Source organism: Dermacentor albipictus, chromosome 8, assembly GCF_038994185.2.
Source record: "Dermacentor albipictus isolate Rhodes 1998 colony chromosome 8, USDA_Dalb.pri_finalv2, whole genome shotgun sequence".
NCBI lineage: Eukaryota > Metazoa > Arthropoda > Arachnida > Ixodida > Ixodidae > Dermacentor > Dermacentor albipictus.
The window spans coordinates 94000712-94020810 of record NC_091828.1 but is presented as its reverse complement, the minus strand read 5'-3'; the positions used below and the strand labels follow the sequence as shown (position 1 = coordinate 94020810).

The 20099-nt window shown below is 48.2% G+C and overlaps 1 protein-coding gene across 1 annotated transcript; it reads right to left on the bottom strand.

The window, feature by feature from the left end:
- Positions 1–69: 69 nt before the first annotated feature.
- Positions 70–18984, bottom strand: LOC139048505 (uncharacterized). Its single transcript, XM_070522906.1, has 3 exons — positions 18721–18984; positions 11191–13085; positions 70–697 (listed from the first exon to the last, which is right to left on the bottom strand). The coding sequence occupies exons 2-3, from the start codon at positions 11592–11594 to the stop codon at positions 373–375; spliced, it is 729 nt and encodes a 242-aa protein (XP_070379007.1). The 5' UTR covers positions 11595–13085; positions 18721–18984; the 3' UTR covers positions 70–372.
- Between the last annotated feature and the right edge of the window lie 1115 nt (positions 18985–20099).

Sequence of the window (20099 nt, the reverse complement as noted above, 5' to 3'; positions counted from 1 at the left end):
GCTTTGTCGTTCGCGACAACAAAGTATGCAAAAGATAGGAGGCAAAGGACAAAAATGCAGAGACAAAAATCTTTTAATATCACAGGGCTGGAAACGTCGATGACAACACGAGTGCTGACAGTACTCATTAGAAAAAGATACGTTCTAGCTCAAACCATGAACAGTTCACGCAACAACCACGATATGTTTACATTGAGCACGATATTGATATGTTAAATGGAACAGAAGAGGTGCTATGAATTATCAAAGAAAAGTAGCACGAATCATAGAAGTGTTTACAAGCATCGAAAGCGCTGGCATAACAGTAGTCAAACGAAACAAGTGAACTCTTTCCTTGTCTATTGCCCGCATTCGTTGCAGGCCGTTCAAGGTTCAGGTGGCAGCAAAACGCGCCGGCGGATTTGGCGGTGAGTGGCAATCCCGTGCTACGTCGTCCAGCTCCAGGTAGCGCCTCACGTGGGCCCAGCAGTCTTGATTAAGGCCATCCAGTTGAGTGCGGCCGTCCTCGCGTGGCACACACGTGACATGCTCCTTGACGACCCCGGCCAGTCGCATGAAGTCGTGCAGACCCTCGATGCTCCGGAACTTTCGTCGTACCACGTCGGCTGCCTTGACCTTGTCGATGGACAACACTTGGGCGAGCTCTGCCACGAGGGCTGGATGGCGGGAGACTCGGTCCAAACCTTTGGCGCATAACCTGGCGAGAAATGATATTTGACGTTTTACAGTGGAGCTGTATATGGCTAGGGTGCCATACAATTTTCGTATACGCACACAAGAACTATCATCATCAGTGGGTCATAGCGACGCCAGTAATCGAAAAAATGCAATTGTTCGTAACCTCGCAAGTCAGAGGCTACAAGCGCCCATCAAAGTGAAATGAACAATGCTTACATACTTTCGCGTCACGCATAGAACGTACAGAGCACCATGTTGAAAACTGCCATCGATGCCTCATACCCCCGTAAGCAAGCATAAAATGATATGACCCATACATAGCCTCGTAAGGTACAGTGCTACTCGCTTTGCGTGGGTTATTTTAATGTGGATGCGTCGTGAGCGAAAGGGCAGTGGTTTGCGCCTTTCATGTTGCAGATATATCGCTTGCGATGCCACACCGATCCGGCCGAACCAACCACCCAGTGGCGTACATTATCAAATAATTTGACATTGTCAAAGAATGGGTCTGCAGTCGCGAGTATGCCGATCAGCGTTAATCATATCTTAGCGACCACAAAACCATCGTGACCGTCATTATTAAGCGTGAATGAGTGATGGAATGAAATCTTTAGAAGTTTCCTTACCCCAATGTTTACAGCTCCGCTGTTCATCTACCTAAGGAGGGCGGAATGGCCTTGAATTTCTTAGCATGCTTGAGTGCAATAATGTAATTGTACGTAAACACTTAGGCACGGTAGATTTTCAGATACCACGCGCCTTATTTGGAGCGCCGAAAAAATAAAAGCACTACGGCTTTGTGGAAAGAACTCCATTGATTATTGCTTGCCTCACTCTATGCTAAAATAGCCGTTGAAGTTCTTGTGCTCGATAGAAGTTGGCTGATTAGAATTGGACTAATTAATGACTTAGACTCGCAATAACATACACTCTAGGAAAAGTTTATACCCTCCGGAGTGTATATTTGCCACACAACAATAATCGTCATCTGTCTTGCCCGCATTTCCTTTCTTGAAAACGCTGCGCTCGTTACTTTCCTGTCGGGAATGCTATGTCATGCTGATAACGCGCATGCCGTTCGTTACTGGGAAGTACCGGGCTCGCCGCGTTGGAGGAAATACGGACAAGACAGATGATGATTATTGTTGTGTGGCAAATATACACACTAAAGGTGCAAGTGTTTTGAGAGTGTACTTTGAGTTGCACAAAAACTCGCAACAATAGCTACTTGCATTTGTATAGCGGGCACCCAGATTTTTTAAGCCTTACATTAGTTAGCTGAAACACCTAGTATACGGCAGACTCGGCTTACGCAACATGTGGGGTAAGTGAAGACGTCTAGGTTAGCCAGTGTTCAGTGGTCAGTGGGGATGCTCGACTCTCACGCGTCCCCTGATGTTTTCCCCCATGTCTCACGTCTCCTGTAATGTGGCTTCTCCGCGTGACTTGGTGCCGGCAGCGGTCGGTCGGATTGCAGCGCATTACGAGAGATGGCGCCAGTGTGGCGCTGCCAGCGCCATCTGATGGCGGGGTTGGTTGGGCGCGACAGGAGACGTTCATTTGAGGGATCGCCAGCGGTTTGTGCGCAGGCGCGAGTCAGAGCGGGTGCGAAAGGGAAAATCTGGTGGCGTTTGCTCCTTGAATATATGAATCTGGCTAGGCACCACGGAGGAGGTCTCTTAGCGCATGTTGTAGGCGTTTGTCCCTGGGCGTGCCGGCATTGCGGTCGAGTTTGTGCTCGGGCTGACTGCCGGTCTCGCACCTGCGGCGCTCATGCTAAGTCAATGTAACACAAAAGGCCAAGTTGTTCAATCTTTATTTTACATCAGTGTTCTCTGCCACAACGGATCCTCGGAAAGATCTGAAATTGTTGAAACACGAGTCCGCACCCATGCCTAAAGTAGTGATCGAAGCTTGGGGCATTGAATTACTGCTTCGTGATTTAAATTGTGCAAAAGCTGTGGGTCTTGACTGTTTACCCAATTTTATGTTGAAGTCTTGCTCTCATATAGTGTAAATGTACTTGAAAATTATTTTTGAGAAGTCCTTGGAACACAGTTCACTTCCGGCTGATTGGAAAATGGCATCGGTTGCTCCTATACATAAAACTGGCCCGCGCAACGCTATCAATAACTACCGTCCTATTTCACTCCCTTCTGTGTGCAGTAAAGTTCTAGAGCATGTTTTATATACTGCAGTAGTCAAACATATGAATATTAATTCTTTATTTAACTCAAATCAACATGGATTTAGATGAGGATTATCATGCGTCACACAAATAGTAGAGTTCACACGTTTTAGCGGCAGCCCTGGACGACAAATCATCGATTGACTGTACTTTTCTTGACTTTCGAAAAGCGTTCGACACCGTTTCACATCGCCTGTTACTGCAAAAAACTAACCAGTGGTATTGATCCCCAAGTTGTTGCGTGGATCGCCGAATATTTACGCGAGAGGCGACAATATGTAGTAGTAAACGGCGAACAATCTGCAATAACTAATGTTACGTCAGGGGTACCTCAGGGATCAGTCCTGGGGCCCCTTCTCTTCTTACTTTATATCAATGACATTAATGAATGTGTACAGTCCCATATTACATTATTTGCAGATGACTGTATATTATACCGTCAAGTTACATCTGAAAGTGACTGCTTCGTCATTCAAAACGACTTATATGCCATACACGAGTGGTGTGAGCGATGGGAAATTAAATTGAATCCCGAGAATACGTTGTGCATGAGATTCTCAAAAAAAAAAAATACTGGAAAATTTGAACACACGATAAACTGCTCCCCAGTAAAAAAGTTGTGTGGATATAAATATCCAGGCGTTTACTTTTGCCCCTCTTAATCATGGAATCGGCATGGGGATTATACCATGGGCAAAGCTTGTCGGAACTTGGGATTTTTACAACGAAATACACGTGCGTTTCCACAACAAACCCGGGAATTACTATATAAATCATATGCAAGATATGCGCGCGAATACGCATGCTCTGTGTGGGACCCTTCATAAGTAACTAACAAAGAAAGACTCGAAAAAAAGTTCAGTCCATGGCGGCAAGATATGTACTAGATATAGCAATGGTATGACAGGCAGTTTAGTGCAACAATCTGAGGCAATGCTAAAGTGTCAATCTCTGCAGCACCGAAGAGCGTCGTTTCGACTGAAGCTTTTACACAGCAGATATCATTCTCATACTCGAATTCCGCGTGACGTGTACATAAACCAGCCTCACTACACATCAGCACGAAAAGATCATGAACACAAGATGAGTGAATACAAATATAATACATCAGCCTTTAGTTAGCTCTTTTTTCCCCCAAAACCATTAGTCAGTGGAACCGACTTCCTTCCTCAATTGTAGGAATTACTTGTCTTAACAAGTTCTTTTCTGCATTAAAAGCGATAGAATCTTTCGATACCTAAGGCTTGATAAATATCGCGTGTACGTCTAGCAATCACACTGACCTATAAAGAATCCCAGTTGCAAATGACACTTTGTTATAGTGCCTCTTTTTTTCACCTTGTTGCACTGTATCTTAATCACCACATTCTCTTTTTTTGCAACTAATTATTCGCTTTGTTTATTGCTTTTTCATTATGATCCTTTGTAATCATTGTGCTTCATGTACTTTCTTTTCATTGACATGTGACGTCTGCAAGGTGCCTGTGTCCGACGTGGCTGCGTGCAACGTGGCTGTGTGCTTTTCTGTCGGCGTATAATTTGTTTTTCCCTTACACGAATTTATGCAAACCTGCAATACTTATGCTTGTTTTTTCATCTCTACCTCCCCCCCCTCCCCGCTGTAATGCCTGAATGGGCGCTGTGGGTACTAAATAAACAAATAAATTCTGGCGCATCATAGCTTGCGACCGTAGTAGAGCCCGGGGCGCATATATTGAAAATCTAGAAGGCAGCGTGCCTTAACAATTAAGTCTGTCCAACGTACCTTCATAGGCAAAGTTCTGACTGGTGGTGCAGAAGTAGCGGAGCGCGGTGGTGCTGCACTTAGCGTCACAAGTTGACGGCTGGACGTAAATATATTTATTCGACCGTGTTTTTTGCCAATTGTAACAACGTGTCATTATTTCGAACGATTGGCGGCACCTTCAGGACACCAAAGCGGCAACGGGTACAGCAAAGGTAGAACCCGGACTGGTCCGTGGGTTGGGGCTCGTCGAGGCCTGCGCGTACCAGGGGGTGTTCGCATAAAAAATTGGCTATCCGCGATAGCGGACAGCCCATCTTCTACACCCCTGGCTTCGGCCTCCGCGGCCCGAACCCGCAGGCCGCCCTGCTTCCAGCTTTGACGCCCCGCTACTAATTAGGTGCCCCGGAGAACCTGCGCCGCTTGCATAATTATAACCTCAGGTGCTATCCTGAGGCCTCCGTTTGCCGGTTACATGTGCGCATTTATACGCACGGTGCGCCGTCCTCGCGCATGCGCAGCGCCATGCGGCGGCGCTATCGTAAATGCAGCAGCGGGCGCACACGGCGCCGGCGCGTCTGCGGAGACTGGGACGTCACACCTCTGGAATGCACCGCAGTCGGCGGCGGCGAGGGCGACGCAGCTGCGCCTCTCGTGACGTCACGCGGCTCTCGCGCATGCGCAGCATGCCAGGCACAGAAGCACGTGAAGCTCGGCTCCAACCCGCCTGTAGCTTTACGCTACAAAATACAATCTATCGCAGCGACGGAAAAAGCGACCCGCGACTTATACAACACCAGTCGAAACCTTCCTCCTCCAGACAAGGATCACCAAATGTGGGAGCGTCCGTGCCTACTGCCTCACGGCTCATGCAGCCAGCGTCGGAGTGCAAACTCGCCCTCACTGCATTTCTCTATGCGCACTCCGCAATGCCGGCACGTCTAGGGGCAAATGCATACAACACGCTCTAAGAAACTCCCTTTGTAGTGCCTAGGCAGAGTCGTACATTCAAAGAGATAAAACCCTCAGATTTTCCCCGCTCTTACTCGCACCTGCGCACGAACGGCTGAAGACCCCTCAAATGAACGTCTCGTGGACAGGGTGTAAGCTCTTCCTCTTTGGCTCCGGATCGGCAAGCTGCGCGGACGTTCCGCGCTTGCGTCGAGCCATGTTTCTGCGAGACCGTCTCGCGAGGTCTACCCCGGAATAGACGAATACGATCGTTCGTTCGTGTGACCGTACGCGTGAACGACCAGGCGCAACACCCTCTCAATATTTTTCAAGGCCTCTCCACCTGTCGCATGACGTCACGCCAAGTGACCGTGCCGGCGCTGCGCTGCGCTATTTCAAAGCGTTGCGCCCATTTGCACTGCAGTTAGGGTACTGCTGCACTTAGCTGTCAAAAAGTTCCAAACTGTCTCATACAGTGATTTGTTCATTTTTTTCGTGGTTACTGCAAAAAATGAAATGGAGTAGTTTGTGCATGCCTAATATTGCTTCTTTATCTGCTTTACTTATAACTGGTTTCTTTACTACAGGACAGCTTATATACTGAAGAATATTCCCGCTTTGAGCGCCTAATCAAGCTCTTTCCTTTATTAAACATTTTCACATGCTCAGCAACGATACTATATTGCACATTCTGGAAGTTTGTAAAAGGTCTTCCGCATCGCTGTTAAGATTTTTACATTCAGATATAATGGCGTGCACTCACAGTAACGTTGAGCTGTCAAGAGTTCAACCATATGTGTTAATGGGGGCAAAATGCTATTACGGCACGCCATATAAGTAGCCTTTGCGTGCAAAGTGAAACATTGTGTAGCTAGTTCAAGCACTGTAATAAGAAACCATGAGACGCCACCAGTGAAGTGTTCGCAAAAGCACTTTTATTGCGTTAGAAGGAACTTGCATCGACTTTTATTGCGTTCACTTTTTCTTCAGCGTTGCTGCTTTCCGGGCTGCCGCCTTCTGCTGCGCATTGTCTTGTATAGTGTCATTTCTTACTTTGCAAAAGTTGCTTAAAACTACATTGGTTGCAACACGAACTACCAAACGCAAGAGAGTTTGTGCAGTATACCATTCTCGCATGTTTCAATGTCTCGTTCTTCCAGGAGAGAAATCGTCAGCGAACTCACAACACCACGCCGATTACCACAGGAGGGAAAATGTTTCGCGTTGGCGCCGAAAGACAATTTCTCTGCAACTAATTTAGTCATCAGTACCATATGCACTGTGCATGGCTGCGGAAATTTCAGCCTTCCTCTTGATAGGTTAGCTATCATGGCTGTGTTTTCCGCTTCAATCTCGCGGTTTCCAATAACCAGTGTGCTGAAGCAAATGAAACATGAAAGCTTCTTTAAAGCAGCATGAGCAGCGTATCCTGCAATGTAAACAATGGCATCCATATCGGAGTGGGCGCGTGCAATATCGTCGTCACTGACAGCCATTGAAAGTTGCATCTCACAAGTTCTTCACTGACGCCTTCACACTCTGTTTCGTCGAGTGGAAATGGCAAAAGTTTTTGAAGACGAAGCTTTTTCTCACATTCGTAGAGTTGGCGCACCGAAATGTGGCACTGCGGTCCTGCTAGTTGGCGGTAACGGCCAAACCAGTCTTCCAGCGCGTCCGTCTGAAACTTTCCCGGCAAGACGAACTTAAAGTGAAGTTCATCCAAGCAGTACCGCGACAGTTCAACCAAGCAATAGCACGTCAGTCGCAAAGCACTGTGCGTCTCTGTCGTGAGCGAGCCACTGCTGGCGCAAATTCGTGTCCAAGCATCCAGCCAGTCGAAAACTGCACTCAGGAAAGTTAACTGTGTGTCGTCAACAGACCTTACAGGATACTGCGTGCTATCGCTGAGCCTCTGGCCTTCGCAAGGGTTTTTAACATTGACTATTCGCCCCCATGTGAGGATAACGTCGATGAAAAGAGCGGTGGACTCAGCTTGTGCAACCTTGAACGCGGAGCCATGTGTTTAAGTGCATTTGACAGGAACTCATTCATGACATCCAAGACGAGCTTCACATTTTGCCGCTCCAAAGAGGCTGGATTCACGGCTTTTGCGTTCAATCTGTTGCCAGCCTTCGCAAGCGATGATTTCTATGCAGAATAAAGCTGCCACACAGCTGCAAAAGAAGCAGCTTTTATACGAGGAGGCCCTTCAAGCATGGTTGCACTCAAGTCCATTTCAGGGAAATAGAGACATGATCCGTAGTTTTTCTGGTTGATCAAATTGTTCCGGACGCACTTCAACAGATGTACAGGATCTACAACGTAGAAAAGAGGACGAGCGTTGTCTGCTGGATGGCGATAGACAATGCTCACTTGAGGGCTTGCAGCAAATAAGGACATCATGCTCGCGCATGCTCGCGCAAAATTTCTATGACGTCCTTATTTGCAGAAAGAAGCGACTGTACCATGAACACATGAGCTGTTGTGGCGGGTTTTGTGGAATGAACCGATGATCCGACTATTGTGCCCCCTTTGTAGTCGAAGTACGGTTTTATGTGGGTCGCATCAATCATCAGGGTGACGGTCCTTTCATGGTCTTGCATTGACTTCACTCGTTCTCAGATGTAGGAAAGGTAGTGCGTTTGGTTTTGCTCGAAAAGAGGGTCAACTTTTTAATTTGAGCAAACACGCCGAAGTGTGGAAGGATGGGGCAAGATTATTCTTGATGCAGCTCTTGTGAAGTGATGGGCGTGAGGAGAAATTCAATTCATAATACTTGCGAATACCAGTAGTTTTGGACTATACACACGCTGCTTCGCAAGAAGTTCAATCTGCTCACCCACAAATTTCAACAAAGCAGAGTATTCTTTCGGCGTATCACTGTCCTCAATGACGTCTGGCAGAAGTGAACTGACTAAGTGCAATACTTAAGTTTCCTTCGACTCTTTCGTCACTCCAGGTATATCATGGAAGTGTTTCTCGATCTCCTCTAGCAACAAGGATAGACTAAAGGTGTCACATACTTGAATTGGCACAGTGCTGCCCCAAGGAAGCGATTCAAGCTTCACTCCGTTCAGGAAAACGGAAAGTGATAGATCTGGGAGAACTATCAAGGCGCAGTTCACATTAAGTGAAGGATCGTTCTGAATGAGAAGAAACCTAACGCACTGTTCATCGACAGAAACAGTCCAAAATGTTGTGTTGCCAATTCCAGACAGCTTATCTTTCAGTTCCTCGTATGATGAAACTTTGTTTCTTTTCGGTCCAAGTTCGTTAGATTCAAGGGATCTTCTCACAGCCTCCTGCAGCGCAGCGTTTTCCCTTCTTGCTTTTTTGGTGTCTGGCGATTCACTGCGTGCTAGCCTTGAGGAAAAGTATTTTGGACAGTTTGGGAAAAGAGAAGGCACAACACCCTTCTTCAACTGCAGTCTATCACGCTTCACCTCTGTTGTTTTTCCTGTCCGTTCACCTTGATGAGCCAACGTCATGATGAAGTCATCTGCATGGAAGTGCAGTTCACATACCTGCATGAGAAAATGAAATGAGGAAAGGTCATTCGTCAGAACTGTCTATTGCCTAAAACGCTAAGTAAAAGCATCTTAAGAGTATGGGCGTTTTGCACATTTGCCACGCAAATAGGCAAAAATTGTAGCACGCAGAAGAGGCGCAATTTATACTAAGGACGATAATCAAGGTGTACGAGCTGAAATGTGAGAATGAAGTTCGTTCGAGCGTCCGTAAAGATGTTATTATACGTGTACAGATTTACGCAGTCTAGTGCTCATCCGCGGAAATACATGCCTGCTGTGCAATCCGTGCTTTATTTAAAATGCTCTCACTGCCTACGAAGGGTACTTTCCATTCTTGGAGTCACAGCACATAACAATAGCAACAGCTCATGACTAAAAAAATTCCCTGAAGCAAAGCTTCAGTGCCTTACCCTCGAATGCACTGTAGGTGTGAAACCCTTCCGTGGAATGGCTCGCAACCATGCTTTCTTCAGTGCTTCGTCTCTTGGAAAGCAGTAAACGGGCACTTTTGGGCCATTGTTATAGTTGCCATGGAACCCGGGAACACAGCACCGGCCCATATTTCACGAAGTTACACTCGCCGCAACAAGGCAGGCATTCAACGGTGAACTCCGGGTGAGCTTCCCATTCCTACGGTATTATACAGTATACATATGTACGCCACAAAAGGAACAGCCACACGGAAAAGATAATGTAGACGTTGCAGAGGTTGTCATCAAGAGGAAGCTTTAGCTCGGGTGCTCCTATCATGTAAAATAGGAGCACCCGAGTAAAAGGAGCACCCTACATGTAAAAGGAGAATTCGTTTTTCTCGGCAACCACTGCACCAAATTTGACGAGGTTTGTTGCATTTAAAAGAAAAACATAAATTCTAGTGACTGTTGGTTTTGATTTTTTGGGTTAGGTCGTCAATTTTTTATTATAGATATGGAAATATCGAAAATCTTAAAAAAGCGAAGCTATCAAGTTTACAACTCTGTAACTCAACAACCAAAAACAATAATACAATTCTGTGAATTGCATCTAATAGTACATCTAAAGCGGCCAAAATTGATATGTTACGCATTAATATGAAAAAATTTAGTAATACCGAAATACAGCTTTTGCAGAACCCTTGTAACCAACGTAACGAATTCACGTAAGATGTAAAATGACATCGAATTTGTCCGCTTTGAATGATCTAACGGATGCCGTTTACAAAACCGTAATATCTGTTCTTGATGCAGAGCTATGAATTTGTAAACTTCGTGCTTCTAGTTTTTCCAAACGGTGGAATATTCGAAAATCTTTTTTAACAAAATTCAAGCCCTAAATCGAAATTCCGCTGCACACAGTCACTAGAATTTAACTGTCTCTCTCAATTGCAACAAATTTCATTAAAATCAGTCGAGGGGTTTTATCAGAAAAACGTTTTTGCGTTTTACATGTATTTGAATAGGCCGCGTCGGAGTTGGGCCTGAGCTAAAGCTTCCACTTAAGTAAACACAAGTTAACACAATAAAACACTGGTCTACAAAGACAGGAACTTGTATTGCATTAGGACCGTTGCACGGCGAACAGGTGCCTGCGACTGACAGACGCCGCCGAAGCTGCTAGCGAGTCGACTGAAGTAGACGCCGGATGAGACACCGGCACACCGGCTGCGCTCAAGTTCACTGCGCGCGCTCCACGCGCGTTCGTGGCGAACGTGGCAACAGGGACGACGTCGGCGTTGGCGTTTGTGCCGTCTCTTGCGGGAATGGTCATGCCGGTCAAACAGCAGGACACATGGTGTGACGTAGCGCGTGTGGAAAGGACGGTCAGGAGAGGCATAGAGGAGAGGCCTTGCCAGGCGTTGGTGTCCAACAGGGGGCGAACATATTTGCTCGTTATACGGTCGCGCTGAGTCGGCCTTCCTAGATTTGTCGCGCGCCCGTCAGCATGTCTTGTGAATAGCAATTCGGCTAGCAAGAATTAGTGTACAAAAGGCACAACAAATACTCTTGCACTACTGTGTTGTTGTTCCTTTGTCCTAAGAGCACGGGTGAGAACGCCACAGGTCCTACATTTGTTTTCACCAAGTTGAATATTTAGGAGGAAGGCTGCTGCCCTGTACTTACCAGTCGCAGCGTGCGTGCCTCAGGAATTGAGCTGCTCGTGCCACAAATCCCGAGTTCCTCCGCGCTGTGTCGCATAGGACGAACCAGGAGGCGGCCCACTCTTCATAATTTATCTCTAAAAAACCCCAGGTGGTGGCGCTGCACAGCGTGCGGTTCTTGAAGATGCCGGCGCTCAGGCGGCGCATGAAGTAGGGAAGTGGGGGTGAATACCAGCGCAATAAGCAGATTTTTCGGATCGTCGAGCTCTGGATTATAGCATCGGCAAGGAATATGAGATCTTCGGCTAATGTGGCATCAACACCAATGCCAAGCTCAGTGATGCTCCTGTTGAGCCTCAGCGACTGTGAAAAAGCTGGCCACCATTTGAGTGATTGGGGCGGGACATCTACGTTACTGAACTGCATGTGGAGCTTTTGAAGCGTAGATGTGGTTGCTATGTATTCAGCAATAAGAAAGCGTGCTGTCCCAGTGATGTATTGTCAAGCTCAACGTATTCAAGTGCGAAAAAGTATGAAGCTGTTGAAAAGCTGGAAGAAACTTAGGTTCGTCGTAGTTCCACAGATCCGCGACAAGTTCGGAGCAGCGTTTGCATTCAGAGAGTGCCAATATGTTTCCGCAGGTAGCTCTGAAAGAAACTTTCTCTTCACTGCCGCTTTGTTCAAGTTCCTTGACGACACTGGCCAAACTACCGTATTCGTCTTCTCGCACATCAATGGTCACTCTCTTGAGGTTTGTTTGTTTCGACAAAACACGGAAAAATGATCCCCACTGTTCAGCATTCCAAAAGCTGAAACTCAATGTCAAGTACTGCAGCGTGTTGTTCTGCGAAATCGCTTCAAGCCATGGGACGACATCCACACACATTCCTTGGGGAAGTACGTACGTGTTTGATAGTCTACGATGGCGTGAACAGGAACATAGGAACTTAAAGTCTCGCAAAACTTTGTTTTCTGCCAGCATCCTCGCTGCCAGCTCAGCACTTTCCAAGTCCAAAATTAAACAACTTACTCCTAAGCTGCAGACTGTGTCGTTCTTAAGCATACCTCTGAAAACCCATTTAAACGTATTATCACAGAGTAAACTGGATGTCGCGCACATGTTCAAATATTGTAGGGTGGAGGTATTGGCGAGAAATTCAAAGAATAAAGTTGGGTCTTCTTGAATTGCATGGGTTGCCAGTGTCAAATATCGCAATCTTGTGTTGGATTTGATGGCTCTCAGGAAGGTCAGCGATTGATTTCTTCCGAAGCGTCGTGTCATGAGTAAAGAGAGCTTAGTCAGCGTTGTAGGAACTTGAAGAATCGTCGAAATTGCTGGTAAAATGCGCCCATCACTTTCGTCAACCTCAAGTTTAAATTCAGTTAGGCATTTCAGAGACAAGAGAACTTTGTAAAAGCTTGAGCTCTCGATCTGTGACAAATGCCCCAAGACCACATATTTAATGGAAGAATTGCCATCGAGTGCTTTCCAAAGTATATCCCTATACAATTGCAAGATTTTGGCACTGCTCATAAAAGGGTCCGGAACATGCAGCGATACAACGCAGCGATGCGTCCTTAGAAGCCAGCGCAGTAGAGTGGCGGCCTGATGCACTTTGTCCTCTGTGTGCGAAACAAAGTGATTCGTAGGGCTGTACACCAGGCCAAGTTGCCCTCCGGTGTCCGGCAACTCGCGCAGCTCCAAATTATGCCAGCAGAAAAACTCGTTCCATACGGATAGATGAGGGATAATCTGGCACGTCGTGCCCTCGGCCGCTGTGCAGGGCATACGGTAGTCGATGACGTTTCCCGAGAAGCAGCCTGTGGCGCCTTCGAGGTCAACCAGCAAGTTGACTTTCTCGGCACCGTGAAGCGCCAGAGCGGCTACTGCGTCATTTTCGGCAGTGTCCATTTAACCTGCGAGAAAAAGCGATGGCACACGTCTGACACGAAAATACAGTGGATTCTCTAAAGTTACCCTGAACGAACTTTCTCTAAAGCCCGAAAACTCCATTACAACGAGCGGAGTTTCTTTAATATATATGAATATGACGCCGACTAATTGTTAAAAATATACGAAGTACTGAAAGAGGTATACTACGAGTGCCTTGTTTACCTCTCTTTGTCATTCAACATCCTCCGTTGCGACGGACTGGGGCGTTACGTCACCAAGCTTTCATGCTATAGCACTTTTCTTTTAAATATACGAGTGCCGTTCGCGACCGATGTTCGCCGTTACTAGGGGCTCCGGAATATTCGAGAATTTAAATAATCGAATAATGTCAGGTTAGATTCGGTTTTCGAATCGAATAGTGGGTATTCGCAAGTGGGAAGCACGGTTGTCGGTGGATTCGTTGTCGGTCTAGAATAGCAACACTGTCTTTCAGAAACACTGTCACGCGCGTCGTGCGTCCAAAGAAGTCGGACAATCGTTGGTGTCAGCGTTTCCGTATCGGCGGCCATCAGGCATATCAGCAGCCGAGGCGTCGCGGCCTCTGATTGGTGGACGCCGGCGGCGCGCCGCACGGTATTCTAGCATCGGCAGTGGGCAAAATCGTCGCGCATCGACACGCGTCAGCTTGTTCTCGACAGACGCTTTTTGACGGGTTTGACCAAAGCCTTTGGTTTGACGCGTTGGCGCCTGCCCGCGCGTGCCAGTGGTTGGGCGTTTATCCCACGTATGTGAAATGATCAGAGGGGAAGCGTGGCAGTTTGGGCGAGTTATGTCATGACTTTTTTAGGCTTGTAACCCAGCTCAGAAAGAACAAAAAGGAAGGTGGAAGGAGTAACGAAAGGGAACGGAAAACAGAGCTCACTCTGTTTTCCGTTCCCTTCCATTACCTCTCAACCTTCCTTCTTGCTCTTTCTGAGCGGCTCTACAAGCATCAAAGAGATCAGAGCAGAGCGAAAACGAGTCAGTGCACTCCTGAGTACGCCGACCGACGCACTGGAATTATACATGTTGCTTTTATAGGATGAACCTCGCATGTGCTGACCAATTTTCCTTTAATCCAAATTCCCTGGTACATGCTTGAGCTTAAGGACAAAAGAATACGGGTAAAGCGCGTTGCAGCTGACAAAGTTGTGTGCACGTGGACCGTCGCACCCATTTTTTTTAAACATGATTGCGCAGACAACTCAGGCATGTCTTTCAGAAGTCAACCGCGCAGTGCACGGCACTCTAAGTGAGTGCATTGTGCGCTTGCTGCTCATATCACGACGATCTCGTAACTACTCGCCTTTATTAAGGCGCTGACTTGCCGGGCTGTCGATGGTCGGGGGATGTTACCAAAAACCTAGGAGGCTGTCGACGCCCAACGAGGCAGGACAAAGCGATCTCATTTTTCTCTCCTGCTCTTCACGTTCACACGCATTCCCATTCCAGGAAACCACAATTCGCAACGTCCTGAAGTTTAGCGCATGTTTCGCATAAGGCGTGATTATAACCCTGTTTGAAAATGTAGATCGGATTGCTCCAATCGTCTATATATAATCCTCACGCACGGATACCGGAATCACATATAGGATACGCCATTTTTGCGCAATCTTCCCTGATTAATAACTTATTTATGCCAGAAGCCAGCACTGAATGGATGCGAGTCTTCTTGTTAATCGAGAGATACCGAATAGACCCATGTAAGGGTTGCACCCACAACGTTTCTAAATACTTCCGAGAAAAAAAAATTCCATCCAAGAAATAAGCGCTTTCGGTTTCCCGATGCCGCGCGCACGCATCAGCCAATTTTCGCGCGCAGCGCACTTCCACCTGCCCTTACTAGATGGCGAGAGCAGCGCGTTGACCTCTGATGCAATCGCACATTCGGGGACCCGGGTGCATGTTTCTATTTGCTCCCATGCCCAGCGCTCGATCGCTGCGCCGCCCGCACGTACTGCATTTCTAAGTACCTTTTCTCCGACGCGCAATGGCACACGCCCTAGATGTATTTGGTTTTTCGCCCTGGCCAGCCCGCATTCGCAGAGTTTATGCGGTGTAGGTAAACTTTAATTCTGAATGCTTAAGCCATTGCATGCTTACCCAGAGAGAAAACCGTCCCTTCGTCCGTCCCGAAATAAGACGACCGCTTTCGAGATAGCACCCGCAGTAGCGAACGAATTTGCCTTTGCGCTGCTTTCCGCTTCAACGGCAACGAATCGGCGAAAACACAGGGCTGGCGTTGCCCTCAGTTAACGCCCCATTCTGCAACTTTCGCAGATCGCTTTGAAGTTAAGCGGGCCCGCGTCTCTTCAAGACTATGTAAGCGACAAGAACACAGCGCGCGAAGCTATGAGCTGTTGGCACTGTTTTGCGGGCATCGTTGATCGCTTTCAGGCTGCGTCCCACGCGGCATTGCCATAAGAAGCCGCCGCCTGAGTGCGTTCATGGCTCAATAAGAGAGAATTTTGGGGCGTCCAGTATTCCGGGAAGCCCGGGCGGTTTGCCGGGTGAACGGGGGCGTAAACGTGAGCGGCCAGATTGGTGGCGCCAGCTGTTGGCGCATAGCTCAACCACACAAACACGGAGCCAATTGCTATATTCTGCTTAGCTGCTGGTGTAAATTTTGGACAGCGGCGTAATCGTGTGGACAATTATGCCACTGCCAAAAATTTGCACCAGGAGCGAAGCAGAATATAGTAGCTTACTGCAATTTTAGCTCTGTGTTTGTCTGGTTGAGCTATACGCCACCAAGGCGGCTGCACCGCTCCGGCCGCTCACGTACGTTGCTCCCGCCCATCCGGCAATCCGCCCATACCACCCCCGTTTAGCGGAATACCGGACACACTAAATAGAGACTTTTAGCCTGTCCGCTATTCCGGTAAACGGGAGCGGTTTGGGCGTATTACCGGATTTGCGGGGGCGTAAACGTGAGCGGCCAGAGCGGTGCAGCCGCCTGGTAGCGTAGAGTACAACCAGACAAACACAGGGCTAAAATTGCAGTAACTCACTATGTCCTGCTTCGCTGCTAGTGCAAAGTTTTGGCAGCGGCGTAATTTTGAACACGATTACGCCACTGTCGATAATTTACACCAGCAGCAGCAGAATATAGTAATTAGCACTGTGTTTGTGTGATTGAGCTTTGCGCCACCAGCTGGCGCCACAAATCTGGCCGCTCACGTTTACGCCTCCCCTAAACCGGCAAACCGCCCGCGCTTGCCGGAATACCAGACACGCTAAAGGTCTCTAATGTCTCCAATGGTTTCACGCGGATGAATAAGGCGCTGAAGAGCGATAACGGCTTATAATATGATCGGAACGGTTATCAACGCACCTCGGGCCTCCACCTGCAGTACTTTGCTTGCGTCATCAATGCTCCTTGCGCCGCCGTCGGCACCAGTTTGTGTCGCCACTGAGCTGTCGTTAGTAATGGCCTAATCAAGTTACATAACATTGGTCATGACACCGGGCTGCGCGGAGATGAGCTAGTGGCACAATGCTTACGCTGCTTACGCATAGTCTAACTACCAGAGGAGTTTCTGCGAGATTTTTTTTTGTACCTGGACGTTTAATATGCGTTGTGTATGGCGCCAGCGCATTTCTATTGTTTCTGCTGGAAGAGAGATAGTGATGTCTATAAGGACAGAAAGCTTGAGCGCAGCGATGATGTGACTGGTGGTGCGAGAAACCCTCCATGCCCCACGATTATCCCAGCTTTCGTAGATCGAAGCGCCTCGCACACCACGATCAACTTCTTATCACATCCCTTTGTCTCCGTATCCAAACAGAAATTTCGTCGTGTTACATCAGCTTCCGCACGCAACTCTTATTTCGAAGCAGCCTAGGCGGCTTGTCTTGAAAAACCTATTTTCTCTTAGCGACAGCTCGGTGAGCAGATGGTGCGTCCAGACATAACATCTCCCTAGTCCCACCAAGTACCTACAAGTGTCTAGGGCGCTCGCCTTGGAGCTTTGACGAAAAGGTACCTAGAAACGTGGTAGACGCGAGCGGCGCATGGCGGCGCGGCGGTCGAGCGCTGGGCTTGGGCGTAAATAGAAACACGCCACCCGCGTTGCGCACGAGTATAGGCGGCTGCGCTGGCACAATTTTGACCATAGTGTTCGGTCTCGCGCAAGGGCCGCACCTCATCAAAATTGTGAACAAAAAAAAAGTGCGCGGCCCTTACGCGAGTCTAGGCGGTAGCTTATGTCAGTTAAATGTTACGAGCTTAACCAAAGTCAATGCTTTAATAGCGATATGGCAAGCGTATCGTTACGTTTATTGTGCTGATCATAAGATACGTGGCATTTGGTTATTTCTGGTTCCCAAAACGCTTCTATTAAGATTCCTCCTGTTTCTACACGCAGACATGTATATTCATTTTCGTTATTGACTTAGCGATTGCCAATGAGTATTGAATGTTTAGTATGCCGCAACCCAAAGGGATGGGCTTAATCTTCGCAGTAAGGGCTTTCCAAAACATAACTGTTCTCTTTCTTCCTTCCTTTCTTTCTTTCTTTCTACAAGTACGTTTCCCGCTCCAATTTCCAAGTTCTCATTGAGGGCCTCGCCGAAAAGCGCTAGGCACGCACTGTTTATTGCCAGGCCACCCCAAAACACGGCGGCGTTTCTAGCCAGAAAAGGACACGGGAGGCGGTGTCACCACAACGCGTATACTGCAGTCCCACCAAGGTTTGCCTGCGTCGAAAAATATGGCCGTCGGCTGCATCCGAACTCGGTGTTTACAAGACGACGTTCTCCGAAATGCGTTCTTCGCATGCGTACGTGGCACCTGCACGAACGGTACGGACGGGGGAGTAGGTACTCCGCCCCGTACACGTAACACGTGGTCAATATTGCTAGGCTATTCTAAACCTTGGCGGCATCTCTAGACAGCAAACGACTCGAGAGCCGGTGCCAAAACACCGCGCACATCAGTCCCCCTCAAGGTTGTTCCACATGCATGGACCTACGGTGACCGTCGGCGGAATCCGAACACGGTGCTGACAAGACCGCGTTCTCCGAATCCGTGCCCTGAATCCGCACCGCGACACGACGCGGGCCTTCTGATTTCTCAAAAACACAAACGGTTGCCGCCCGGGCAGATCGTGGGGTGGACCCCTCGACCTCTACACACATAACACGCACACGCGCAACACGCGACAACGCTAAAGCATACAAAACACTCATGCGGCATTACAAATGCCTTCTAGCACCATTCCTTCTTTCCCTGCACACATACACCTGTGCTCATTGTCATCGTTTACTTTTCTCTTTCTTCTGTATACAGGCATCATAACACACGTGCCCCAGTTTGGCCGGCCGCTCTATGGTCGTTAAACGAGTCACAGTAGCTGTCACACGTATTGGAAAAGTGTTTCGCACGAGTGACGTGTACGACCGCTGTCGCACCCGACCATAAAATGCAAAGGCTCCGTTTCACAGCACAGTTGCTAAAAGATTAGCGAAGCAATCGTGTACAACCACGATCGCGTGTTGCAAAATGAATCTGGTGACGTGAAACAGGCGGCATCGTTTCGCGAGCTACGAGACCGCTAAAGGACAGATAGATTTTGAACATCACTCTTTAACACGCAGAATAGAACGTCGACTACTCACCGACAAGGCCTGCCGTCTCTCAAGAATAAAGCGCTTGCGCCTCCGTGAATCTTCGTTTCGTCTCTCCGATACCACCGCTCTCCACAAAGAGCGCGAAGTCGTTTGCGAACGAAGAGAACGTACGCACGTCAAGGGACACGCTTGCCGCCTGCGGAACACGCTCTCTCACTCGGGACGCTGAGGCAGAGTCGCGACAGCCTGGCGCCAAAGTCCCGGGGACGCAGACACGGAGACGCCGACGGCGACGATACTGCAGCGAACCATGGCGACGAGACGTTCATTTGAGGGATCGCCAGCCCTTTGTGCGCAGGCGCGAGTGAGAGCGGGCGTGAGGAGAGAAAACCTGGGGCCTCTTGCACCTTGATTGTAGACCTTCTCATTGGGCGAGGAGGAAAGGGCGCACGGTGACAACACCCTCTAGGAGGTGTTGACGGTGAGCTTTTCCTCCTCTCTGGCTAGTGCGATCCGGCGCGGCGCTGCTTGAAAGTAATGCTGTCGCGTGCTGCGGAAAGATTTCGAGATGTTTTAGATCGTACTTTGTGAAATTTACACAATGTCCGTTCATATAACGTCGTCAGGGAAGCGTTTCAGTGCATCGGTAGCTACAGTACGCGGAAATATTTCTTGGCGGCGCAAACATGTGACGCGCATTATTAGCCGCGGCGTGTGTATGTGTTGCGAACTATTTTGTGCATATCAGCTTTAATTAAACGAACAGGTGTCTCTGTACTACCAGCATGACATCTGCACACCGTCTGATCGCTTGGCGTAGGAACTAAAACATAAAACATAAGAGCGCATGCTCGTGTACGGCCAACCTAAGTCACCACGAAAGATCTAAGCGGCAGGCGCTGCCAAGTATTTTTGCTACGCCGGCATCGTTCTCATGCATTTCAAGTCGGGTAGGCTTGAAATCACTATATGTCTACGCTAGCCTTCCTGCATGAGGCCGATGGCGCTGCTCAACACAGCGATCACTGTGGTTGGTGAACCAGCATGATACATATACAAGCTATGTGCTTCGGCATCATTGCCTTTTTGCCCTGTAAAGCCATAATATATGGGAGGGATCGCATAAAAAATTTGATGGCTATTTTTGAGGACAAAATTTGCGTAATACGTGAGTGCGTAAGAGAACGGAACGAAAACAACAGAAAAAAAACATCGGTTATCATTCTCTTTCTCGAAAGAGGAAGAGAAAACAGGCCTAACGGCCGCGGTACGACCTTGCATAGTCACGCCGCACAATGTTTATAGATCTGTAAACGTTGGCGCCGTATGCTTGTACCATGCGCCATATACAACAAAGATATCTGTAATCGAGCACCTACCACTGCTCAGGACACTCCCGCAGTTCGCATACGGCCGCTTTGCTGGGC